General features: G+C 39.3%; 7 protein-coding genes across 9 annotated transcripts; 2 read left to right on the top strand and 5 right to left on the bottom strand.

Annotated features, from left to right (window-relative positions):
- Positions 1–1,391: 1,391 nt before the first annotated feature.
- On the bottom strand, positions 1,392–4,963 carry LOC140766559 (uncharacterized protein At2g38710-like). The gene is made up of 5 exons (XM_073105964.1): positions 4,679–4,963; positions 3,974–4,093; positions 3,452–3,566; positions 2,715–2,808; positions 1,392–1,789 (listed from the first exon to the last, which is right to left on the bottom strand). The coding sequence occupies exons 1-5, from the start codon at positions 4,780–4,782 to the stop codon at positions 1,569–1,571; spliced, it is 654 nt and encodes a 217-aa protein (XP_072962065.1). The 5' UTR covers positions 4,783–4,963; the 3' UTR covers positions 1,392–1,568.
- Positions 3,974–9,149, bottom strand: LOC140766558 (uncharacterized). Of its 2 annotated transcripts, XR_012105469.1 has the most exons (8): positions 9,016–9,149; positions 8,603–8,639; positions 7,454–7,527; positions 7,268–7,361; positions 6,935–7,017; positions 6,448–6,640; positions 6,237–6,351; positions 3,974–4,093 (listed from the first exon to the last, which is right to left on the bottom strand). XR_012105469.1 is itself a non-coding variant. In XM_073105963.1 (7 exons), the coding sequence occupies exons 1-6, from the start codon at positions 9,085–9,087 to the stop codon at positions 6,470–6,472; spliced, it is 531 nt and encodes a 176-aa protein (XP_072962064.1). In that variant the 5' UTR covers positions 9,088–9,149; the 3' UTR covers positions 6,083–6,351; positions 6,448–6,469. The 2 variants fall into 2 exon arrangements, 1 of the variants encoding a protein (XP_072962064.1); XM_073105963.1 differs by lacking the exon at positions 3,974–4,093 and having other exon boundaries at positions 6,083–6,351.
- A 10-nt stretch (positions 9,150–9,159) lies between these two features.
- LOC140766556 (non-specific phospholipase C4-like) lies at positions 9,160–13,875 on the bottom strand. Of its 2 annotated transcripts, none has more exons than XM_073105960.1 (5): positions 12,924–13,875; positions 11,614–12,020; positions 11,355–11,525; positions 9,361–11,259; positions 9,160–9,243 (listed from the first exon to the last, which is right to left on the bottom strand). In XM_073105960.1, exons 1-4 carry the CDS (start codon positions 13,541–13,543, stop codon positions 10,913–10,915), a joined length of 1,545 nt encoding a protein of 514 aa, XP_072962061.1. In that variant the 5' UTR covers positions 13,544–13,875; the 3' UTR covers positions 9,160–9,243; positions 9,361–10,912. The 2 variants fall into 2 exon arrangements, with proteins under 2 accessions (XP_072962061.1, XP_072962060.1); XM_073105959.1 differs by having other exon boundaries at positions 9,361–11,271; positions 12,924–13,862.
- Positions 9,816–10,520, top strand: LOC140766557 (putative RING-H2 finger protein ATL35). The gene has a single exon (XM_073105961.1). It carries the CDS (start codon positions 9,816–9,818, stop codon positions 10,518–10,520), a length of 705 nt encoding a protein of 234 aa, XP_072962062.1.
- A 3,250-nt stretch (positions 13,876–17,125) lies between the features above and the next one.
- On the bottom strand, positions 17,126–18,749 carry LOC140767790 (E3 ubiquitin-protein ligase Os04g0590900-like). Its single transcript, XM_073107830.1, has one exon. The coding sequence runs from the start codon at positions 18,367–18,369 to the stop codon at positions 17,449–17,451; it is 921 nt and encodes a 306-aa protein (XP_072963931.1). The 5' UTR covers positions 18,370–18,749; the 3' UTR covers positions 17,126–17,448.
- Positions 18,750–20,915: 2,166 nt separating this feature from the next.
- Positions 20,916–22,242, top strand: LOC140767456 (protein TORNADO 2). The gene is made up of 2 exons (XM_073107375.1): positions 20,916–21,588; positions 21,686–22,242. The coding sequence occupies exons 1-2, from the start codon at positions 21,091–21,093 to the stop codon at positions 21,995–21,997; spliced, it is 810 nt and encodes a 269-aa protein (XP_072963476.1). The 5' UTR covers positions 20,916–21,090; the 3' UTR covers positions 21,998–22,242.
- A 2,066-nt stretch (positions 22,243–24,308) lies between these two features.
- On the bottom strand, positions 24,309–25,921 carry LOC140767780 (protein RGF1 INDUCIBLE TRANSCRIPTION FACTOR 1-like). Its single transcript, XM_073107819.1, has 4 exons — positions 25,760–25,921; positions 25,471–25,665; positions 25,101–25,316; positions 24,309–25,017 (listed from the first exon to the last, which is right to left on the bottom strand). Exons 1-4 carry the CDS (start codon positions 25,781–25,783, stop codon positions 24,772–24,774), a joined length of 681 nt encoding a protein of 226 aa, XP_072963920.1. The 5' UTR covers positions 25,784–25,921; the 3' UTR covers positions 24,309–24,771.
- Positions 25,922–26,996: the final 1,075 nt, after the last annotated feature.

Genomic DNA, 26,996 nt, shown 5'->3' with positions numbered 1-26,996 from the left:
TTTACGAGGAGGAAGAAAAGGTAAACATAATGGCAGTCTGAAAACAGAAAATAAAAACACATGAACAAAGTGAAGCAGGCCATTCATAAGGATGTAGAATATTTTCCTCATGGCATGATTAAGAAAATATGTTGAAAGACGTAATACGAAAGTCGTAACCTTTTTCTGATTTCTGAATAGTCTTCAAGTTCAAAGTCTGAGCAACTACTGATTGTTTCATCTGGTGCAGTGTTTCTGTCTCGTGTGCCAGAAACCTGCTCCTTGTCTGCAGTGGAGAGGAACCGATGGCCATTGCAATGTCTGTAAGAAGTAAAATAAGGAGGAAAGGAAGCATTGCTCTGTACATCACGAAGATAAAATATATAAACAATGTAATATCTTTCTTACACCAATTTCTATTGAATGCGAGTAGAAAAGCTTCAGGTAATATCTTCAATCCTAATGTTGCGGACCTTTATATATAAAAAGCTGCCTATAAGCAAGGGTGCTACAAAAAGGTGGGGTGGCGAACAGAGGATTAAAACCTGAAAGAGTACGCTATCTCTTAGCATATGTTTAAGGAGAGATTAACAGATGAGTGATATTAGCATAGTTGTGGCAGTGCTTTACATAAAGCATAGTTGTTTAATCAAGCATGACCATAGACTTAATCAAACTCAGCTTATCAGCTCGATTTATATTTATTTAAATAATATATAAATTTAAATTTGGCTACGTATTTGATTTAATTATAATGAATATAGATAATCCAAGATCCAATTCAAGCTTGATTTAGGCTTAAATTAATTCAATTCAAATTCATAAATTAGTAATCACGAGATTAAAACTTGATCAAACATTTTTATTTTTGATATATCGGATTAAATATTTCTTATTGGCAGCCAAATATTAGACAAGAAAGATAGACTTTGGTTGAAATATAATCTCTCTCTAGAAATGTGTATATATATATATTTGTGATGCATAACTCTAAAATTATTACACTACTTTTCTTACGAAACGTGCATAAACTTAGATATCTTAAAAAATATTTACCCTTATATAAATTTAAGGTCTGTTGGGTTTAAAATTATTATATACCCCAGACAATAAGCCCCCCACCCTATAACAAGACTACAATGAATATATACCGATCTGATAAACGATCCATATGGAAGGGAAGTTTTGTTGATGGATTCCTGTGCCTGCGAGTTTCCCAAATGGAGTATGGAGGTAGACCATTCTGGATCGCCAACAGCACGCACTTGCAATCCGCCCTATATATTCAGCAGCAGCAGCAGGTATCGTATTCGTACGCCATTGTAAGGGCGGTTGCATATGATGACTGGACAACGCGGGCTCGTTATCTACGAAATTAGAAGCACAATATGTCGGTCTTAAAATAATACAGCTTAAATTACAATTTGATCCTTAATATTAGAGTTATTGTGGGAAGGTTATCAGCTTCCCGGTTTTGTTCCTGAGAAATACATTGAGATAAATGATAGCGGATAAATGATCGGTGGAATTCAAAACAAATTCTCACCAAGTACCTGAACAGCTTAAACAACAACGCTGCTACAAGTAAATCAATTGTTGGGTTTGAACCCATTAATTATAGGGGTCCCGTTAACTGTAAGTTCTGCACCTCTGGTTGTCTTGACATAAGATGCATAGTCGCTGTAATGCATTGTGTAAAGAGTGCTTTGATAGCGGGTGACGCGTAGCTTCTTCCTCAGTGACTCACTAATGGCACCATTGTAACCCGCTTTCCTCATCAATGAGTCAATTGTTTCCATCTGAGTCCAGCCTGGTTGGAATTATGCAGCAGAAAAGCAAATGAGTCTGTGAACAAAGAAATTGATACAAAATATTCCACAATCGGATGATGCTACAGCCTGCAGCACCCTTCCCAATCCTATTCAGAGCTTATGTTCTGTAATCTAGAGGATAAAAATCTCCAAGCAGCTTATTGTGAAGGAGCCAGGCATATAATGAAATCAACAGGAGTCACACTTATTCCCATTTCATTGCTTGTGTTATTCGATCCTATTATTGCAAAAAATAGGCCAGACGATCGGAAAACCTGGTTACTCAGGCCGCAATTACATAGAACCTGGAAACACTGGAAGACTTAAGAGGTTTAGTCAAATTCAATTTTCACCTTGGGAAGTTCTCACGGTATTTGAAAAGGAAAAATGGACTGGAAAAGTGAGTTTCTTTATTTCCCTAAAAACCACCAGCTTTCTTGATTTTGACTCATTCCAACATTCTATATTACATGTCATTATTAAATATCATAATTATCTATTTTCAATAAACACATCTAATCTTTATGAAACACATATAAGCTGTGACTTCTCTAAAATTTTCATTTAGGATATGTTTTACAAAGTAAAGTTCAATGAAATGTTTCACATCAACTAAGTAATTCTCTATTTTTAAGAAATAAAGTTTAAAAAAATAAGGCTATCTTTTGTAGGTAAAGGCGTCACTTCTTTAATTTATCTTTTACACCCACACATTAAAATTAGAGAAGTTCTTAAAAGTGTGAGTATTTTATTCCCCTACTTTTTAGTGATCTAACCACCGCTTACCAAAATCACTTCCTTTTCTTCACTTTTTATCAACTAAACACATTTTCTAAGAGAACAAATGATGCCAAACAGTCTGTTATTACGGCAGACATAATAAGAACATTAAGAAAACTAAGAAAATTGTTATATGGGTATTACCTTCATGGGCAGCAACCTCGGGTAAGTAAGTTGCACTACGCCTTGTGCTATAAGTAGGGTCAGTAAATTCAATAATTAAGCCATGCTTCCCAACCTGCATGATAGAACAATGATTCTCACTAGAAAGTACTCAAAATAACAGTATTTAGCTAAGCCAACAAAAAGTCAGATGATATAAGAAAAATATATGTTTTTAAAGCAACACAGAAAAACTTAGGTGAACCTTTACAAAAAGTAAAATACCTGGGGATTAAAAGTAAATTGACTGACACTCAAGTTTGGCTATATCTTACTCAAGTCTAAAATTGCAGAGACATTTGCTGCAAACTTGCCTACTTCTCATTAAATCCTGTTTTCCCTGTTAGAACCTCATCTTTTGTGCTGTCACTAACAAAATATGGAAACATTGGGTGGCCTGAAAGCATATATAAGACAGTATGCATGTCTTTACTGCTAACTAAACTAGCAGGAGATGGCAAAACAGTGTAAGACAACAAGATTAGAAAGAAGTAATTAACGTTACATTAATTGGACAACATGAAATCAGCAAGAGGATTCATTTTAGTATCTCTGTAGGGTTAAATTCCCCTCAAGGACATTAACTATACACGCATCCAGTTAGCATGACATCTGGAACCAAGTTTTACTTGCATGATTTCATTGTGAAGCAAACAAGAGCAGCACAGCCTTTAATATATAAAAAGAGACTGACTGGAGTATGAAGAGCAGCAGCTAACCTCCCAATCAAGGTAATGGAGAGCAGTTTCATAATCAGCAAGTATAGACACTGTGCATTCCAAGTACGGTAATTCCTTAGCCTGTATTGGGGGAAACCGACGGTCCCTCAGAGCACTGAAAGTGCAACAAGAAAGAATAATGTTTAGATGAAGTCCTGCATATAACACCACAGATATCACACTGCAACTTCTTTTGTGATGGTTGCACATTTACAACACTTGATTCTCAAAAGAAAAGTCATTTGCAAGTTCAAAATTAGAAACGTGAAGTAGAAAATGTGGGCAACCACAAGAGAACTTATAGAGAAAATAAATTAGCATATTGTGACATATGTTTGTGTATCCCCCCAGATAAACAGAGCGGAAAGAAAGAAACTTTTCAATTTCATAGAAAATATATAATCATACCAGCGATGACATTATCTATTGATGATTTCAATAACTTATAATCATGGTTCTTGATAGAAGTGAGTAACAACTGTTCACAAACCTGTCAAAACATGCAAATTTGAGAGAATTTACCTAGTTAATGCATAATCCCTAAAGCCATTGATCAAGCAACGGGCTTCTAAAGTTCCTATGCAGCCACGTAGACGTGGCTCGGCGCCATTCATAGCTTTCTTCCAAGTGACAAACAGTGGGCTGAAATCAACAATATATATGAAATTAATTCATAAATGAGAGATACAGCTTCAAATAGAGAAGCAAATTTACAAGATAAATAATCTAACTCACCTGCGAAGAAAGTATAATTACTAAATGTAGAAATAAAGCCTCAAATTAATATATGCATGTGTACCTGGACAAGGGGTTCTTCCGAAGAGAAAATTTATCATGAAATCATTGCGCACAAATAAGAAAAAAAGAGGGGGGGTGGGGAGTGGGGGGGAAGGATAAGAACTATACTCTTTAGGAGCATCCAAACGGGAGATATGCAATAAGAGAAGCATCAATAGACCCAAAAAGGAAAACAAATAAATTTAAAGCACAAAATAATCCTACCACCACTCCAAATAAGAAGAAAAATAGCAAACATATTCAAGCAACATGCATTAATCGCAGAACGAAAAATAACAACAACAGAAAAAAAAAAACAAACAAGAAGATGCATATCAAATTAAGAAGAAACCATCCAAAGCCCTAAAAAAATTCCCTTGTATCCAGTCAAAAGGCAACAAGCATTAATCGAAGCAAAACAGAAACAAGATTAAGCGACACGATTCTCACTGCTGGCCGCCTTCGAAGGCCGGGGGGGACGGCTCCTCGCTGTTGTAGTGGGCGACGAGCGTGTCGAAGCAATAAACTGCCATTTCGCGATTGGCCGACACCATCTTGGAGCGCGAGAGATGGGTAATGTCGTGACGATTAGAGATTCGTGCCGTGAAAGGGCGATCGCCTCCGATCGTGCCGGAAAATCGAGGAGAGAGGCGACCGTAAGGAGATGAGTTTTGAGAATTATTGAAAGAGGGAGGGCAAAGTAAGAATTTGGAGACTAGCTTGGCTTTTCTTTCTCTTGGCGACGTGGAGTCTTCATAATATTCGGAGCTCTATATTACCATAATACCCCCACCGTTGGAGAATATTATCAAAGGAAGTGAAAGCTCAGGAAGAAATAGGTGAGGGCAGTGTAGGAATGAGAATGTGAGGAGATCCGGTGTGATAATGAACACTGGAGAGGTTCATTTGGAGCAGTGGAAACGCAAAACGTCGAGGATTTGGAGAGAGCTGTTACGTGGCGTGTGATGACATGATTGGATCGGATCTTTGATTAGCGTTTGCGCAGGGTGATGTGATAATCCAAAGATTAGGAAGAGGAGACCCCACCCTAAAGGAGAAAGCGTTGCGATAGGCTAGTGGCACCCGAAAAAAGAAGCACCAATACGGAAGAAACGGGGCCCCACCTCCCCACCAGGCACAGTAAAGATCAAGGTGGTCCCACTGTCGTTGTTCCAAAAAAGCTCCTCCCCAAATGTATCCACTAATGGAAATTTTATTCATCAAACTTACATATTTATTTTCGAAAAGATTACACCAAAACCTCCTAAATTATTATTATTATTTTAAAATCCTTTTATTTATCTTACGACTTTCTAAATATAAAAATATATCTGAAATATCACTTCCATTAGATATCCACTATTTTATTTCTTGTTTGACTGGTGCATAAACTTTTATTATTTACGAATTAATTCTTTCTTATTTACATCATAACATTACACTTTTCTATCTCATTAAATTACTATACTACAATTATTATCAAAATATGCATAAAATCCTTATTCATTCTTAAAGGCTTGTACACCAACGAGACGGGGCCTTAGTTAGTAGTCATTAAAATGTAACAAACTTGTAACATATCCTCATCTTTATATGATATTAATTTACATTAAAATTTAGTTTTGGTAGAAGTGAGTTTATGTCATCTAATTTATATGTCAACTAGAGCCTGTTTTCCTAATAAAATGGCGAGGTAGGAGCAGTTTTGCAAAATTCACTTCTATTGCACCAAACCTTTTAGGATATTACGATATGCGACACTCGACCAGCTCATTCTTCATATTATCTGTCAATTAATTTAAGATAAAATGAATCCAAATATATCCATCCTCTCGCCAAACATTAGTCACGCAGTGCAAGAATATTTGAGCTGCATGGAATATCAAAATTCTACATGTCGAAGATGCTTTGACTAACATGATAAGCAGAGCCACTTTCTGAGTATCTACCTCCTCATTGAGATATTAACCTGAATATGATAGAAGACAAAAGGGGCTTGCTCAATTACCGGATCTCATGTAAGAATTACAAGCAACTCGCAACCCATCTACATTCCTTCGGCTTGATTCTGATAATTTATATGTCAGAGAGGTTGCAATAAATATGCCAACCACAGTTGTGGCCTGAAACAGGGTACGATAATGAAAAAGGTCAAGAAAAACTTAAAAGATGCGTAATAATGAAGTAGATAATAGCGCATTTCATGTTAGAAGACACACCCTTTGGATAAACTGGTTCACCTCACTGGTTCACATGCTTGTCCAAAAAAGCTTTTGCAAGATTGCTGAAGCTCACATTAACAGATTCAGCTGCAGCATATTCTCTGATGACTCTGAGAATTTCGGGTTTCAGAATCTCTTTCTTCAAAGAAGAATTGCATAGAAAGTACAGTGCCCCGAGTGCATAATTTACCTGGCATAACAGTTAGCCACTAGTTAAATAATCTATGCAAGGTCAACTTCCTAGAGAATATCTGAGAATCTGCTCTTGAAATCCTTGGTGAAGACCCAAAGTAAAAGATGCAGTTGGTCCCAAATTATATCATATTTGAACATTACAATCATCTACACTTGGCATCCATGAAAAAGAAGGAAATGATTCTTCTGCAAGTGGCTTGTCAAGTACAAAATTAAAGTTTCATTTGCCTTCTTTATTCATGACAAGTTAAAATGGACATTATACATTTTATCAGTTCAACATACTTACAGTATTTTTAACTGGACTAGATAAGCATTGTATGGTCAGTGGAATTCCACCAGACTGAATAATAATTGCAGCGTTTGCTGGGTCTGCAGTGCAGTAAGTACAATGTCATCTCATATCAAAGAAAGCAAAATATATGCAAAGAACATACCCAAGTATGATAATCTGGATCTATTGCCATCTAATATTCATATTTTTCTTCTCTTCAATACGATAGAAACAATTACTACTGATCTACATTCTTGAAATTACACATGAACATAAAGTTTTTATCACTATATTGAAATGAAAGATGCATGAAAGAGATGAACATAATAATGCAATTGTGTTCCTCACCAGCACATGAATTACATATTCCACCAATGCCAAATTCGATGAGTTTTTCATTTGGTTCGGTTATGCAGTCCAGGAACAACTCCAAAACATTTAGCTGATTACACAGTATAGGTATATATACATATTAAATTTGGACGGAAAAGAAATACAAGTTCAATATCCACATAACTTGAAACAGTTTGGTACCTGGCGCAGAAATGCAAAATTGTAAGGATCATATGCAAAGTTTGCCAAGTTTGCCACAATTCTCTCTTTTGATTCTATTATATAAGTTGAAAAAACATAGAAGTGCATAAGCTCAAATAACATTCAGTTCAACAAGTTCTAAATTGTGATGATTCTAAGAATGACAGGAACTGTACAACAGCCGGCAGGAAAGAAACAATCATGAACAAGGCTTTCAAATCATCAACCACATCTAATATACGACAAATTCATCAATTCGCAAGAACGCAATAAGAACTGAAGGCATACATCATCATATCCATTAGTGATGTCAATATGCCAATATGTCACATAGTACTTCAGTTATATGCTTTCATCCAGTAGTCTTATGTAGCAGAGTACACAGAACTAATCTGAAACTCAAATAAAACATCATTCTTAACTTATGAAGAACAACAGTGTTACTCCTGCAGTAAACATAAAGAAGTAACAATAGATTTTCTGTCAAATTTTGGATATCGGATTTGCCCTCCCAACCTATATAGCTCTTTCACAATGAAATTAGGTTTAAAAAGGTAATATAACAGGTACATGGAGCAAGGACTTATTTTCCAGCCCATGGGAGTGAATGTTTCATCTGTTGACATGGCAATTGACACTGCAGAGGCAAGATTGGCTCTCAGCCAAGCCAGCATGGCCTTCTACTATGCCTCGCCAAAGTTTTCACAGTATCACATTGAACTTCCTATGACTTCTGTAGCTAGGCTATTGCAAAAATAAGATTTCCTACTGAGGCGAATATACATGGAGAACATATATGCCACAAAAAATTCTATACCATGCTATTCATCAACACAGGCACATTAAAAGCTAGAAGCATATCATATTAGATCAAATGAAACGAAACATGAATACAACTACATAATTCAACTCATTCTACTTGAATGAAGAGGGAGGGGAGCAGAAAACAAACACATAAATGGAAGAAGGCTTTCACATAATTTGTAACTATTTTGATCTGAGTGAAATCCAAGCAAAAGCATTCTCTATCAATAAGTAATTTGTAAATTGTAACTTTCTGAATCAAAAAAAGCAGAAAAGGGGGAAAAAACATTACCTTGCAAAAGAGAGAGAGAGCACGAACTGTTAAAGAGCATTAGCAAAATTTACCTTCATTTGTTGCCTTCTGGAACTCATTTACAAGATCCTGCCACGAAATACTAAAGTAGTGAGTTGTGATAAAGTAAAATACAGCAACTAAAGGGAAGAAGATAATAATAATGACTTTGATAGTCATGCGTACAATGTAAATATCAAAGACAGCAAGATGGACTATGTTAATCAATCAAACCATTCTTACACGCAAATAAATCTAGATATATTGGTTTCTAGCTATTCTAATTCGAGAATCTCAAGCATAACCTGGACGCACTATAATGAGATAGTAATTGCTATGATCCTGGTTATCACCCAAGCCTCTATCTGATCTAACATCTTGGGTATTCGATTGCATTGATTTGGGCATTAATAGTAGCAAAGTGGAATCCGTAGGTATATTGAATTAGAGAGAGAGGGATAAAAACCTGAAGGTATTGAGACCTGGGGGTGCCATATCTTCCAGTGCGCTCGGCCTGCCTCTGGTCGTTGGTAAACATAATCACGAACAGCTGACCCCAAACGAACGCTATGTGTATTGACCGGTGAGTGCTTCGCAATCGCCAATAGGGTTGAATTCAAGAACGCAAACGACTCTGGCTCTAGCATTCCATCGAACACCTTACCTGCAAAACGAAATCCTCGTCGGCTACACACTGGCAAACTCGGATTTCACGACGAGCTTAGAGCTTGGTAGAAGAGAAAAACCCACAAATATCACGCAATCTTTTGACAACAATTGAACCTCGATTGGGAAAAAGAAGTCAATTTACCAATAGATTTGGTCGACGTGCTAGGGTTGGGGGAGCAGGAGCCGCTTCGGGCTTTCTGGGCCTATAGAACTAGGTCCAAACCGGGCTGGCCTGGTCAACAATTTTACTGGAGAATTTCGGAGTTGGTCGAAATTTAAATTGTTAGCTTCGCTTCGCAGTAAACAATTCCCCCGCACTCCGCTATCAACCGTCAACCGTCTATTGTCACCATAAAAAAAAAAGGAAAGAAAAAAACCCCTCCCTCGCGCGTAACCCTCTCTCTCCCGGCCACAAATCCTGCCACTTCATCCTCCACAAACCCTTCTTCTCCTCCCCGCTCTTCCTCCTCAACCAAAATTTCTCACCTCAAAAGATACCAAGAAATCAAAAGGATACACACGAAGGGAAACGCCCCTTTTAAGAAAATCGATGCAAATCTACGGCCGCTCGCTGGCCGGAACCCTACTCATCCGGCGATGGCGACTCCTCCCTTGCCCGATCTCTTCTCTGGCTACGCCGCCTCCGCCTGGTCCACCGCCATCCCTTCGAAGTTGTCCTCAACCTCCTCCTCCTCCTCGTTCCGGTCCCTCCCGATGCTCCTCCCTGTTTTCCTCCTCTTCTTCGTCCTCCTCTGCTTCCTCTCCGTCTTCCTCCTCCGCGATCTCCTCCACTTCGTCTCTCTCTGGCTCCACCGCCGCCGCCTCCGCTCCAACACCATCTTGTCCTCCTCCGCCGTCGGGAAACCCGGCCTAGATCCGACGATCTTGGCCTCGTTCCCGACGTTGCCCTACGCGGCGGTGAGGCGTGTCCAAGAGGGGAAGTGCGCCGCCGAGTGCGCGGTTTGCCTAGCCGACTTCACCGGCAGCGACTCCGTCCGGCTGCTGACGGTGTGCTGCCACGCTTTCCACCCGATGTGCATCGACTCCTGGCTCGAGACGCACGCCACGTGCCCCCTCTGCCGCGCCGATCTCAAAGCGCCGCCCAACGAGGCCGCTGTCGTCGCCGTCCGCGACGCCGTAAGCGGCAGCGGACAAGGGGGAGAAAGACGTGAGAGCCAAACGGCGATCGCTATCGACGAGGAGGAGGAGGCGGTGGAGGAGAGAAGTCGGAAATCACGGTCGCCGAGTATCTCGATCGCGATCGAGAAGACCGACGAGAGCGGATATAGAGCCACACCGTGACGTTAACATGGCCTCGCGGAGCAACACATTTTGTCCATCTTATATAATTCCTTTTTATCTATCTTTCACTTTATAGGTTCCTATTATATTGTCATCATATTATCGCTGCCAGCTCATCTCTGATCGAGGTGAGGATGAGCAATGAGTTAGGAGTTTTCTTGCCTACATATACGACAATCAAATTCTTGTATGTATGATGTTATTCCAAAGTATCTAAAAGTCATTAGCTGGGGGATTCAAAAGTGAATACTATCAGAGATTGATATTGCATGCCTCAACCTTAATGAACATAATGTTTTTTTGATGCTATATATACTTCAACACACACAAAAGAAAAAAGAATCAACATCTTTCTTTAATACAACTCACGCAATTAATAAAAGAGCCATATATTAGGACTGGTTGCAAGCAAAGCAGGCAAATATCTTAGAAGCCAAAGATCTCTTCTTGCGTGGTGCTGCTGCTTCTTCTTCTTCTTCTTGGGTTGGTTTCACGACGACGACATGCGAACCGTCCGCCCCATGCTTGCGGAGATTTTCGCACTCGTCTAAGAACTTCTTGATGGCATCCGTGCAGTACTGGGCACCTTCCGCTACTGTCATCCCCTCCGCCAACTTGTGAGGGTAGACGTCCTCCCTGCAATCACCGTTGAGTACGGCCCCAAGTTGCACCAACTCGGTTTGGAAATCGGATAGCTTCCTGTTCTCGTCGGCCTCAGTCGGCCTTAGCTTCTTAGGATCTGGCAAAGTTACTGTGGAATTACATTAGAAAAAAACGGACATCAGAGCATGCAGTTAGATTAGATGAGGATTGTATTAAACGATTTTAACCAACCTGGGCAATCCGTTCTTGGTGTTGTTCGTGTCAGCACAGTCTCGAACGTGCCGGCCCATGCGTCTCGCTTATTTAAGAACTCCTTGAGATTGAATATTTTCTTTACAGTTGCAGGGATCGAAGAATGCTCGAACTCGGAATTAGGATAGGGGCCTGATGGCTTGTGAACAACTGCAACAAGCAAATAAAGTACGGTTTAGTCTAGAAATATATATATTCTTAATTAGAATCAATTAATGCACAATATTCTTCAATCAACCTGTGCCAGCCTCTATCCATGGGGAGATGAACAAAGCCGGGACGCGGACGCCGAGGCGATCGAACTTAAAATGGAAAGGCTCCCCGCTGACGATGCCGTCGGGGCTGGGGACCCCGACCGGCGTCGGAACGTGGTCGTAGAATCCTCCGTGCTCGTCGTAGGTGACGACGAAGAGAATCTCGTTCCACTGAGGACTCGACCGCAGAGCTTCGTAGACCTCCTTGACAAATTTCTGGCCTTCGGATACGTCGTGAGATGGGTGGTCGTCGTTACCAGGCAAGATCTTGAGGTCGAAGTAGCGTTGCTCGATGACTACGTAGTTGGGCAGCTTCCCTTCCTTGCAGTGTCTCTTGAAGTCTATATCAAACTGGTGGAAGTTACCGGCGTACTTTAACTGCCTCAGGTTCCTGCAGACAACGTAGACGTACATAACAATCGGCAAATATAGCAATGAATGAGCGTAACTGTTGTTAGATAACCATCACTTTCTCAGAGAAAATATATAGACGAAGACATGAACATAAGCAAAGCTCCAAAAATGGCTATTATCTAAACTTAGAATGAAGCAAGCCAAATTAACCTTAATTGGCTAGATCAAGTAACAACAACTCCCAATATCCCACAACTAACAGTCCGAAGTAAATACTCCAAACAGTCCGAAGTTCTCTAAGAAAAGGTACAATAATACTACAACAGCCCAAATCTAGTAGTTAGACTCTTAACTATTTTTAGTTACAATCTAGCTGCCAAAATGGTGAACTTTACGAGGTGAACAACCTTTTTCAAAAGTCCAAAACTAAGTCGACCAAATGGAAAAACTAAGATTGCTAAGATATACGTAATTAAAATTATAAAAGAAGGGTTTTTTTTTTTTTCTTTTGTTGCAAATAACCACCTACGCTTTATCTTCATGTAAAAGTATACATTTGTTTTTAAAATTATGAATGGTCTTAATTCTTTGGATATGTTTGAAAATAACCAAAATATTATAAGCATATAATAATTAATCAGTTTTTTTGCTTATGTATCTTTAGAAATCTCTTATTTGCTAGTATTTCTCTCTCTAAAGTTAATATTTGTATGTCTACCTTATATGTTATTTGTATGAATACTCTTATGGTTATTTTTTAAAATTAAGTATTAATAAATATATAAAAAAATATAAAAATACGTTTAAGTAAGACAAATATATGAAAACTAGAATATATGTATACATAAACTTTAGAGGGGCATATAAAGGATATTTTGAAATATATTTATATATACGTATTAAAAGAAAACAGTAATTAATAGGTTAGTTTAAAGGATACCGATAGAAGAGCGTAGCTGGCGGATACTGGTAGTAAATCCCAAAGGAGTGGCCTTCGCCATGCAACGAATCAAATATCGTCTTCTGCGGCAACCCCTCGATAAGCTTCTTGGTATCATTACTCACCAACCCATGCGACGTCGCCGAGTGCACGAACAGCCGATTCGGCTGCGTCGACGCCGGCATCGATGCGAACCACCGATCGCACACCGCGAACTCCGCCACCAGCTCCTTATAAACCGGCACCGACTCCGGCCTAAACCCGTTCATAACCGTCGCCGACATCCCGGCCTGCTCCTTCTCGGCCTCCTGCGCGAACCCGTTCATGGGCGGGGTCGTAATGCCCGGGGGAGTTATCGGGGTAGAATTGGCCTCGAAGGCCACGCCGTAGACCTGCTCGTAGATGGCTTGGATCGAGTGGCCCGGATCCGGGTCGACGTACTCGGACCCGTCGCCGAAGCGGATCGCCGCCGAGTTCGGGTCGGATGTCGAGATTGGGTTCGACTCCTGACCCGTGACGCCGTCGATCTCGGGGTTGTGCCGCTTCATCCAGCCTAGCATGTGGTCGAAGGACCGGTTCTCTTGGACCAGGATTACCACCGTCTTGATCCGGTTCGACATTCCGAAGTTTTCTTCTTCTCCCTCTCTCTCTCTGTTTCTCTTTCTCTCCCTCTTGGGTTTAAATTTCTTGTGGTATTCTAGAGTATGCGAGGGTGTTAATAAAGAAAGGGTTTGGAGAGGACGAGTTGTGGGGGTTAACGTGGGATGGAGAGGAATTAAAGGATATTCCTGGATGAGCCTTGGAAGGGAAGACCCAACAAGCAAGCTTCATTCTTATATATATACATCTATATGGTCAGGCAACTTGGTGATGGATTTTGCTGGGATAATGATATCTAAGTAGGTGTAGTTGTTACATCAAAATAAATAAATAGAAGGGAGTCTCCTTTTCGTAGAAAGAAACAATTAGTTGCATTTCTAACCTTCTGCGAATGAAGCTGGGATTAAGAGTCCGAGAGTGGACGAAAGGATTAGTTGCCCGGCCATGATTAGTTCTTAATATTTTGCCCAAAACCTACTGCAAAACCAATTAGATACTACTCTTTATAATTCTTGCAACGTGTAGAATTCTTCCTATCCCTTCCTTTTGCTTGTTAAAGATTTTTTTCTTGTTAAAATGGTTGAAAGCAACTTATAATTCAGTGAGCACCCACGATATCCTCTCATCCATATCTCATTTCCTCGTTTGCTTTGCTTCAAGGAAAGTATTATATCATTTTGTTGCTTTCTTAGATGGGCTTGGCTAACCTTTAATGAGAAGAATACAAATTCCATATCACAACTCGCTCACAATTGAAAAGAAAAGGAGTTCAAAAGGAACTCCCAAGTAGTAATCTAATAAGGTGGATAAAAATAAACACGATCGCAGTAAAGTGTTGCGTATAACATAGAATTTAAGGTTTGCATTCGTCCACTTTATTCCTCAGGCTTGTGAGTTTGCAAATATTCTCTACTTCCAGACTTTACTGCAGAGAATGTGACAAAAGAAGAATGTACACAGAAGAACCAAAGTGTCACCTACCAATTTGGCATTACAACAGAAATTTTCGACATTTGCTAGACAATATTGTGATGTCCGATATCATGCCAGTTGCATCTTGATATGACAAAATATACCTCAGATCCTCAAATAAGGTTTTCTGTCCCATTTGATTGCAATCTCTATAGTTTATACTCATTTTATCTTCCTTTTATTGACATCAAATGTCTTTTTATTGCCAATTTTACTTTATATAGTTGAATCGACTGGTGAGGTGGATTGTTTCTAAATCGCATAGCAAAGACTTCTCTTTTCTTTTTTCTAATAGAGAGAACCGCTAAATGTTAGTCCTTGGCGTGCAAGAAGTGGAGGGGGGGGTGGGGGCGTAATTGGCCCTACTTTGAAAAGAATATTAGTTTCACATGTTAATGAGTGTTTGTTAAGAATCGATTGCGAGGATTTAGTTCTAGAGAAAACAAAAATGAAATGGGGTAAAGAGAAAGATGGTTGGGTATCAATACGAAGGGTGATAAAAAGTGTAATAGATTTATATAGACCTAATTTTTGAGCTTTTAGAGCGGGGAGAGCAGTAGAGGTAGGATGTAGGGATGATATTTTAATTCATATATTAGACATTAAAAAAATATTTTTAAACTAACAGGAAAAATATATATAATTTGATGATTCAATTATTAATGCATTATAGGATTAATATGAATAATATTCTATTATACTAGTTTACCAAGTTTGAAAATTAGGGCTCTCGCCCATGAAAATTTTCAGCTAATGGGAAGTCAAGTGGACCGATCGAGAACGATAGGAGAAGAGGTGGATGGATGGCTCCACCTAGCGGAGCATCTTAATCTCAACATCGACGTGATCTCCTTTGCAAGCAATCGGGAGGTCAGTTTAGAGTTCATTATCAAGAACCATATGGACAAAACTATTGTCTCTAGTGCTCTGCCCGGTTCGATCGATGCTTTAGCTCTCTACTTCGCTGACACAAGCTAAAGCTCATGGTCTGTCGGGGATGCTTCTTGAATTGAACTTCAAAATTCTCATCAATATCGTTCAATCAAAATATTATTTCTCTTGGAGATGGGGATCACTATTTTTGGATATCTTTAATTTATTATAGAATTTAAATATTACATCCTTCTCCCACTATTACTGATTGGCTAGCAAATCTAGAAACAAACTCAATATTTTTTGCCGGTATGGGCTCAATCCACACCAACGAGTTTAGATGATTTACTGTATAATAATTCTTTATGTATCTCTCTACATATCTAGAGTAGTTTTGTGCCTTTTTTTTTATGTTAACACATCAACCTTTCCAACAAAAAGAAACTAAACAAATTAAGGCTCAGAACTAACCCAACCAGATTTAACGCCCTAATCCAAGTTATATCCACCTTTGCTTAGATTTTGACGTTGGCCCGTATAGCTGATGGATTAGGAGTGCAGTAACCCTAAATATAGTCAACTTGCAAAGGTTTCCTAGGCCCAATCTTTTTGGGCTGAGCCTGAGTAAGCGAGATTAATAAATTTTTAGTAGGGAATTCATATTTTATAAGCCAATGTGGTTAATTATAAATTTACTTCACCCTTGATAACACTTTTTTTCTTATACATGTCCATCAAAATCTCATATATATTTCTTTTGTATGCCTCTCTAAATTTTAAACACATGGATTTTGTATGTATATCAATTTTAAATCGTCTTTTTTTACATAGATACCTCTCAGATTTAACTAACTCTTAAATTTTCTTAATAATTTAGAAATGAAAAAGATTGAAACTACGTTGTTCTAAGTTCATACGTTTTTCTTAGTTAACGGTAAGTTTATATACCTTTTTACTCTATTATGTTATGAGTGTGTATTTATGCAGATGTATATATCAACTTTAGAGTGGCATATAAGTAAATAAATGATTTTCATAGTATATACCTGTAAGAAAAAAAAATGTAAGTTTTATTTGTGTCAATTTAACTAATTGTGTGGCATAGACTAAATTACTATCGTTACTTTTTAAATTATTTTTTCAAATTATTAATCAAATTTTAGATAATAAAAATATGATAAATTTATTGAAAAAATATATGTTTTTATTATATTTTTATCATTTCAAATTATATTAGAAAGCTTATTCCTTTACAATTTTATCGCAACAGTGTCTTTAAATTTGAACTACGAAATGATCAAATATAATTAAATAATAATTATTTTAGTTTGAATATAATCATAAAGATAAATGTTGATACAAATACAATTATACGGATAAAATAAATAGGCATGCCGATCAACATGAGACGTGCCACACAAGGGGTGTCGCATGGCATCCCTTCTAATAACTTCAGTGCTCACCATCATTGAGCGACGGTCCAAAACTTAAGTTCTTATTCAACCTAACCTAACCCATAACCATTTCTTCCTCCTTGTACTAGCGCTCTAATGGGTGCAAGCAATGAGGACAAAGTCGATGAATCGCCGAGAAATGTTTACTGCTAACATATTAAGTTTAGGAATTTATTCCTATATTTCCCTGAACATAAAGATACCGGCATCAAACAACAATCGGGTTATAGATGGAATTAAAAAACTAAGAACGCATCTAAACAATAAACTCGATCTAATCAAATCCAACTTTTCAGAGAAAAAGAAGCAAAATCTTGTCCTCGACCCTCAAATTATTGGCGGAAAAACAAACAGATATCGGGTTAAAAGGAGAGACAATCCATAGATACACGATCTAGAGTTCATACTCAATTCACAAATCTACAAGGACGTTCTCATTTGCGGAAGAACACTTCACGAGAGATTCTCCAACTCGATAACAGACCACCAAAAAGCTTCGACCGATTACTTAATTGGTTTACCAATTAACTACACAACCTCATTTTGCTATGTCGTTCTGTGCAAATTGGTCTTCTCCTTACACGGGATGCTGTAAAGTTTATCTCAATTGGGGCATCCTCGGCCGATCAACTCCATCTCCGTGAATGCTCCTTAGCGGCTACCATCTCCTGCTCCATGCTCGTTTGCAGCACCGCCGCGATCGAAACCCCTCTACGATTAGAATCCGCTGAGTCATTTGGTCGTACACCTTCATCTCTGATCTCATTTCTGCCATTGGTGGCCTCCCCCATCCTCCTCTTAGCTCTGTCTCTACCGTTTCTCATGTGGGTCTCTTCCTCTGAGACCAACTCTGGTTCATCTACAACCACCACCACTTCTTGACGGTTCCCCTGCCCTCGGGAAGAAGACGAAGACGAAGACGGCGCAGACGACGAGGGGGGAGGAGGAGGCAACTGGGCTACGATACTAGCACGGCAAAGAGGGCAATTGGTGTGGGACTTCAACCACGTATCGATGCACTGGACGTGAAACGGATGGCTGCACTCCGGCAGCAACCGAAAGCTCTCTTCCTCCCTGAATTCGCTCAAGCAAACAGAGCAATCCGTGTAATTCACCAACCCATCGCCTTTCTTGTACTTGCAAACTATCATCTTGTCGATTAAAGACTTGTCGAGCCCACTCGAAGGCGAGCCGTGCCACTCCTCGGTGGGATTCGATTGTTGCGCGCCGGCCTCGCGGCTTCCGTCTCCCGGGCCGAGGAGATGACGCCAGAGAGAGTCGAAGGTGCCGCAGTACTTGCTGATGATAGTGTAGTAGCTTACAAGGAGCAACGCGCTCGCGAGGATGCCAATTATGGCGATGACGAGCGGGGAGAAGGCCGAGGACGAGCTGCCGCCATCGGAGATGTCGAAAGGTGGAGGAGGGAAGACGACGTAGCACCATTGAGGGCAGTAGGCGCTGCAGAAGCCTTGGGAGCAGTCTCTGGTTGGATTGGGAGGGACCCAAGTTTGTGGAGTCCCATTGGAAGAAGAAGAAGAAGAAGCCATCGAAGAAGAAGAAGAAGAAGAAGAAGAAGATAGTAGAGATAATTAATTAGATTTCTTCTCTTACCATTGGGATCGACGAGAAGAAAGATTCTCTCGCAAATTTTGCTTTTTGTGAACAAATCGAGGTGCTTGATTATGAAGCAAAGTGTTTGACAAAGAGAAAAGATTGGATTTTCCTTCGATTGATCGTGGATTGTGGATTACTGGATTGTGGACGAGAGAGAGAGAGAGAGAGAGAGAGAGAGAGAGAGAGAGAGATGGGAATTGGGAAAGGAGGACGATTTGTTGACTAAAGGAAAGGCTATAGGTGTGGTGAGTTCATCGATGGATTATTCCAATTGGGAGTTGGTGGGCAGTGAGGAGCAGCCACTGTGATTGAGAAATAGAGAGAGGAATCTTTCCATCTGCGCTAGTGAAGTGAAAAGAAGATTACTACCCACCTCCTAGATTCATCCAATTCTTGGACAAAGCATTACCAAAAACAAAATCTATTGTCGCGGCGAATGGTGATAGTAAAACGTAAAACATCGCTGCTACTACTACTACTACTTCTTCTTCTTCAATTATTTTACCATCTCACTCACTTTTAATTAGGTAATATTTTCTTGGCATAAAAAATAAGAGGTGAACCTGCCACAATATATATAAAAATAAATCTCATATTACTCTCCAAGTATGGGTGAAAAGAGACCATCTATAACTCAAATAACAGGAAGATTACTCGGTGGACTACTCTCTTATTCTCCCCAGCAATGTTCACCGCATCTATCCCACCCCAAATTCCAGAAGGTTTCTTTCATTTTCCTTTTAAAAAGATAGTCAAAAAGAATATATTACTTGCTTTAATTGAACATTTATTCGGATGCAACGAATTAGAGAGAAATTAAACCATGAAAGCAAGTGGAATTAAATAAATTAAATCCATCTGTTTAGGTTAATCAAGGGCCGAGGTTTTTTATTTTTCTTTCTTTCTATAGCAATAATTGTGCCGATGAGGAAGTGCAGCAAAGTGACGAGTGGAGGAGGTTGGGGTGTTACATTCATCAGAAAGTGATGGCATACCAACCTCTATAAGGACATAACTTTGGTAAGATAATGTCAATTTTTTAATAAAAAATTAAAGGAAGTTGGGTGTTGATTAGCTTCGTAAGTTACAACTACAATAAATATGTCAACGAATAGTTGGTAATTACAAGAAAATTATTAGACCGTCAACGAACAGTTGGCAATGACTTCTTAAGTAGTGGTTTATATCTAGCTGCCACAAAACGTGAACCACTTGTTCTGCCCAAAATATAATTATAGGGTTAATTGAACTTAAGACTCTCTTAATTTGGTTCAATTCTATAAAATTATTATGTACTTTTAACTTAATCATTTAATCCTAGTATAGTCTCAACTAAAGTCCAACTATTATTTCTTTATCATATTTATAAAAATAAAATTTTATTAAATAATAAAAAAATTATTTATTTAATTTAATAATAGACATGTTAAAAGGCTTATATAAGGATATATTAAAATAGGAACTATTATATTTTAGTTTGGACTACGAGAATTAAATAGTTAAGTAAAAAATATAAGTGAGTATTGTAGAATTGAACCAAATTAAGTTGGATAACGCTTACGTCACATAAACAACTATTTTGTAGTGCATATATAAGGATAATTATACTTAATCCTTAATTTTGTTAATTTTTTATTAAGAAGATATCACATGGTTGTCGTGATTAATGTTAAATACCTTACTATCATTTTACTCTTTAGATGATCATTTGATGTTCTTTGTCTATATCGTCTGGGAGATATTAGACAGCAGTAAGATTCAAGGTGACATATAAAATAAATGAGAGAATCTATGTAAACTATGTGTTGCAATCAAATTTATAACCTATTTGTGTAGGTATTCACAATGTATGTATGCCTATTTGTGTATATGATTGCATATATATTATCTTATCAATTATTCTAAAAACTTAAACAGTTAAAAAATAATATTTTTATATGTTAATAAAAAGTTGGCATTTAACATCTAACACTTTTAAAAAATAATATTTAAGACTGAAATAATATTTTTTAAAAATATTATTTTAAAAAATCATAAAAAATTCGCATTTAAAAAATAATATTTTTTTCCCAGTATTTATTTAAATCTCGGTATAGTTTTTCTTTTTTTAAAGTTTAAGACGGTATAGGTGATTTTTTGGTTCAACCAGGTGTAGGTGGTAACAAAATAATAATAATAATAATAATAAATATCTATATAAAATGATTCTAACACTACCTTTCACTCATCTTCAATATTCTATTAATCTATCAGCTATTCTAAATTCTTTTAACCGTCGTAAAATTATAATTCTTTATGTTTTTTTAATGCTACCAATAGGTAGAGAAAAGCATAAAGCCATAATCCAACATGGAATCACACTTTAAGTAAAAGAACAATAAAGACATCAAATCCAAGACTAAGCAGCACATGAAAAGCAAAAGCGTCCTTATACTTTACCACGTAATTATACTTTACCACGTAATCTTATCACCTCCATCGACGACGCCTCCTCAGGCAAAAAAGAGAACAAAAATTACTGCATCTAAGATTCCAACACCCAGTTTGCACTGCAACCCTTCCTTGCTAAGTAACCATTTCCATATCAAACCAACTCCCATCCATCTCCATTGCCATTGCAACAGCTTAGACCCCTCTCTCTCTCTCTCTCTGTAATGGCTCTTAGCAACACCGTGATAGCTGCCATCAACTTCGTAGCCATGCTCCTCTCCATCCCTATCATTGCAGCTGGAATCTGGCTCTCCACGCAAATCGATAACTCCTGCGTAAAACTACTCCAGTGGCCGGTCATCGCCATCGGCATCGTCATCCTCGTCGTCGCCCTCGCCGGCTTCGTCGGCGCATTCTGGCGAATCCCATGGCTCCTCCTCTTCTACCTAGTCGCCATGTTTGTCCTAATACTCCTACTTGCAACTCTCGTCATCTTTATCTTCGCAGTCACAAACAGCGGCTCCGCTCACCTGGCACCCAGCCGAGCTTACTTGGAGTATCAACTGGAAGACTATTCCGGTTGGCTTCGCCGTAGAGTTGAAGGCTCGTACAAGTGGGATAAGATCAAGATGTGTCTAAGTTCGACTACTGCCTGTGCTGAATTGAACCAAACCTATAAATTGGCTCAAGATTTTTTCAATTCTAGGCTAAGCCCATTACAGGTATATATATGTTGCATTTTAGTTCAAGCCCATCTTAATTTAGCCCATCCTATATATCAACTTGGTGTTGGTTTCTTGCTTTCTTTAATGTTGACAGTCAGGATGTTGCAAGCCACCAACCAAATGTGGATTCACATTTGTGAACCCAACGTACTGGATTAGCCCAATTAGCATCACAGAAGACCCGGACTGCGTGCTATGGAGCAATGAACAGACTCAGCTATGCTACTCCTGCTCATCTTGCAAGGCTGGATTGCTTGCAAACCTGAGAAGGGAATGGAGGAAGGCGGACTTGATATTGGTGGTCACATTAGTAGCTCTCATCTGTGTGTATACCATGGGTTGCTACGCCTTTCGCAACGCCAAAACCGACGAGCTTTTCCGAAGATACAAGCAAGGCTATACATGAGAGTGGTTTTTTTACTACCAACTAACCCTTTAATCGGCATATATTCTTTGCTTGTGTTTAAGCTATGCTGCTGGCAGGGTGATGATGGGAGGTGGAAAGTTTGATGCTTGCCGTTTAGTTTATGTTGGAGGACAAAATTCAAAGAGAGTGAGATTAATTTGTTCTTAGAAGCACCGACTTCATTTATTCTGTATTTAATCTCAATTAGCTTTATGTTTAGACGTGTGATCTGATTAAATTTTACTAATCCGTCAAAGATGAGTCTCTATCTGGATCTCGAGTAAACCGGGCCCACTTTTTCTTCGACTGCGGAACAAAATATCTCCGATGCCCGATTCCCGAGGCCAGCCGGTGCCTTAATATTCGCGCGCTTCGTCAAATGTTAATAAAACTTAAATTAAGTACGAAATACATTTTTCTTGAGATGACGTGGGAAGTAATCTTAGCCAAGAGTCCTAGGGTCAACTCTCAACTGCCTCATGGGATTGGTGAAATAAATTCCTTAAAAGCCTCTGGTGTTTACTGATACAAATTAGTCCGCACCTACCCAAACCCCAGTATAAGGATTGAGTTGACTAAGAAGATTACGAGATTACGAAATTGGTTATGTTCCAAAACCCAAATTAAAGGGAGAACAATAATTCCTAAAGGTTCTCGCTCGAAGTGTAGCAGTTTGCGACAGTAAAAATAAAAATCTAACTCAAAGTTAGATTAAATAGTAAGCCAGGTTAGATTCAACTATTTTTTCAGAGCTCTTACCATTTAATTATATTTAATTTATTAATTTATAATAATAAAGTTTAGCGCGTCGTATGTGCTAAATATATGTACTATCGTTATCCCCCCCCCCCCCCCATCCAATAAGATACAGTTAAATACTTTCATTTTGACGTATGGATAAAAACAAGTAGAAATAGAAGTGATGGCTAAAGTCATCAGCTAAAATAGAGTGGATGTAATAACGAGCATACCCATGGAATCCATTTCCTCTTCATGCAATCTAAATTATACTCCTTACATATAAAGAGGAATCTTCCTTTAAAATTCTTACTTTAAAAAAAAAAAAATTAAATAATATATTTTTTTTATGCTACCAACCTTCCACCCACCCACCACCTCGACACAAAATATAAAGCAAGAAAGTAGCTTGTAGAATAATTCCACGCCATTATTCTAAAATAGAATAAAATTTATGTACCACCACCATATAAAGGAAGAACAAGTACAATGGACCCTTGTGGCTTTCACATTCAAAGGTTTAGGAAAAAAAATCTAACTTAAGGGAAGACAAATCTAATATTAGAGCGTTAACTTATCGTCGACCTAATCCGGAAAAAGACAAAGGCCGACGACGACGACGATGACGACGACGACGTCGTGTAATTACTATCCATGATGATGACATGGTGACCTACCATTGTGGAAGATGAGAGATATGGATTAGTGTTTGTTGTAGATTAGGGTTGGCAAGTGAATGACATCATGGCTTAGGCATGGCATGGCCATGGGCAATTTGGAAGTTGAGGTTGTGGGCCCAAAGGTGGGCCCACAGAAGCAATTGTAACGGCCCATGGATGGGGGTTTTGGTTGGTTGGGCCCACTCTTGTAGCAGCACTAGCGTTTGTGGTATGGTGGGAAGGAGCGGGGAAACGTACAGTGAGATCCACTTCTCTGTCCACTACTAAACTCCACCACGAAGGGGAATCGTGGGAGGAGATCCGCGTTTCACGTGGAGAATCCACTTCGCGGGCTCTTGACCCAGAAGCTAGACGTGGCGTGATGGAATTGGTTGTAACTTTTACAGGTGGAACATAGACCACGGCGCAGTCGCCAGGATCGAAGGATGGGGACGGCGAAGCTGCACCCGCAACAGCAAACGTCCTTTAGGACAATGCTGCAGGCCCACGTGGATCGTATCTCCGGCCCGCAGTACGTTTCGTGCTGCTAGGCAATCGTCTCGGAAATATCTACATTCATGTCCAGCACCGGATCAGCTGCATCCCGAGAGAGTCCCGTGCGCGACTCGTCCACCGCCGTGAGTGAATCAAAGCCGTCCAAACTTCGATCGCAGGATGACGGGGACGCGTCTAGAAGGCCACTGTAAAGCGGACGGGGAGTCAGGAAAGGCGGCGGAGGGTGACGCAGCCCACCTAGCCCAATAGCAACGCCGACATGATGACACGCGGCGTCATATCATAGGTGGACAGCAAAGCGGGTCCACGATAGACACGGAACTGGAAAAGGAAAACGCCACCACCACCACTACGAAACAGAGCATTTACTCTGCACAGACTCCACCAAGTATCCATCCTTATATAAATATAAATATAAATATATATATATATATATATATATGTGTGTGTGTTAAAAGATACACCAGGCTACATTAGAAAGCTATCTTTCTATTCTATATAACTTTTGAAAAAGAAAAATTATACCACTAGAAAAGCTGCATACTTCATTATTGCACAAGGAACGTTTTATTGCACAAACATCCATCGTTTCCTCTCCTCTTCTTTTATCTCCTCTCTTAATATATACATTTTGACATTAACAGAGTCTAAAACCTATTACAAAACTTAGGTACTAAGAAGTAGCAGCTATTATCTTTTCTTCCACCAGTATTATTTCTCGAGTCTCTTGATCAAACCTAACGTATAATAATATCTACAACTGTTCTTCCAAATCCTAGTTTTAAACTGCAACAAAGTCTTACAATCTATGCTCTTGCTATGTCAATATATGACTACCGTGTAGTGGTATAATGGATGGGCTTAGTATTCCAGGGTGAGGCTTCCGAATGGAGCTCTGTGAGGAATGCCCTTCCGCCGCTTGGTCGAGCGGTAGCTCACGGCAGTCGGCAGTGGCGTCGACGGGGAGAAGCTCTGCACCACACTGCTCTTCTCACTCCCGCGGCTCGTGCTCATAGATGAGTCCTCAGAGTCCGATGTCGCCAGCATCGTCTTCGTTTTGCACTTCTTCTTCTTCTTCTTGATATTGTCATTTGAGCTCCCCGCAATCTAGACATTTCGTCGAACACCAGATTAGAATTAGCATAATAGGATCGTTAATGGTAATGATGGAAAGAGGAATTGGGACCGACCTTGCAGCCAAGAGAGCAGAAGCGGAAGGAGTCGAGGAGGCTCCTCTCGCAGACTTCGCAGGTATTGGTCACTCCCTTGCCAGGCCTCGGCTGTGGCCGCTCGTTGAGGAAGACGACGCGAGCGCTGTTTATTATATAAGTCTGCACTCCGGTTATATCCAGTACTTTTTGGATCTCCGATACCCTGATGACATCATGGTACGACGACCTTCTTATCTGAGAAGATTTGGAGAACAAAACATTCCATTAGTGCAATCGAAGAACCAGGTTAATTCTACCAAGCATCCACTTTTCTGGTGAAAAGAAGGAGACCCAGATGGCCAAATTGGCGAAATCACACATGAAACAGGGGAAAGAGAAGAGGGGTTACCTGGATTGCTCGATGGTCACGATGGTAGGCGAGGCAAAGAGAGCAGAGGGCACCGTTCATGCAATCCAAACAGTACATGTTGCATTCGCTCTTGTGGGAGTCGGCATGGGGCTTGCATTGGACGAAGAAGCTCGTAGACAACAAAGGCTTCAACCATGGAGGCCACCTGTTGTCCTCCTCCATTCCACCTCCTCCCTATCCAATCCATCACCAACAATACATAAGAACCAAGCTCCAATTTTGACCAAAACAAAAAGGGAATAAAGCAGAGTCGAATCAATGAACTCACCATTGACCTCCTGTTCTTGAGCATGAGCTCCTTGAAGGGGGATTCGTTGTCGATCGCCAGTTCGTCGAATTGGGTTTATGATCAAAAGTAGTAGAAGAAGAAGAAGAAGTGGGAAGAAAAAAGTTTTGGGAGTGGGGGGGTGGGAGGTGAGGTTTATAGCAGTGAAGGCGAGACAGAGCTCGGTCGTTCTTATCCTCTCAAATACTCTAATGCGTTAATTGCAAGGAACCCCCTTCCTTTCATGTTTATTCGTAGTGCTGACCAAAAAATTTCAATTATTTCTACATCAATACTTTTCTACCATATATTGCACCCATAGTTTCCCCCTCCAATTACAATGGTGCCAAACGCTACACCTATATAAAAATAAAAATTTGCCAAATAAACTATTAGCATCTATCTTACCTCATAATCTCTATGACTCTATGGCTTCATTCTTTACACATTTGGACCATGACTATTAATTATATTCTAACTATTGTGAACATGATCTAGCGATAAAATCGTGGTCGGTTTAGGATTAGGATTGTGTCGTTTTCAACAATAAAAAATTATTGGTTTGATGATATTCCATGACTCTCAGATTTTCAAATAGGGTCACATTTCTTTGGTCAAATTTATAGATCATACTCGTAAATTGCTACTCTTTTCTATCCTCTTTTTTTCTCATGTAATTATCGCCTATTTTTCTCTTCCTTTTTTTTCAACTCAATTTTTTTTTTTTTCAAATATAAGAACACCAGTCCACCTTTTGACCAACTACATTTCTTCAAAAAAATAGGTGAAATGAGAACATGACGTAAGTAGAAATAATTTAATCACATAATAATCTTCCCATTTTTTAAGTCGTAATTAATACGATATTTTAGCTGGGGCGAAACGAGAACATGACGTGTGTCCGTAGTAACGAGGTTTTCTTTTTCGAAAAAATAGATATAGAAAAGATCTTATTAACGAAAAAAAATAAGAATTCAGTTAGGTGTTGTTGACCAGAGAGATATTAGTCTTGAAGTCAAATCCCGGCCGCTGAAGCCGCCACGGAGGACCGGGAAACAAATCCTGGGCCCACGTGTCGCGTAAGCAATCGAGTGAGTCATCCCCGGGCCTACCGTCCCTCGCGGCACGTGTACTTCGCTGGGCCCACCACTAGCCGACTTCGAATTCTCTTTTCCTCCTCTTTAACAAAAGAAAAGAAAAGGAATTCTCTTTCTCCCACGTGCGCCTCTCGTGGATGACT

This window comes from Typha angustifolia, chromosome 9, assembly GCF_048772165.1.
Source record: "Typha angustifolia cultivar Huaian chromosome 9, ASM4877216v1, whole genome shotgun sequence".
Lineage (NCBI taxonomy): Eukaryota > Viridiplantae > Streptophyta > Magnoliopsida > Poales > Typhaceae > Typha > Typha angustifolia.
Note: the sequence above shows the minus strand (reverse complement) of the source record. Positions and strands in the feature narration are given on the sequence as shown.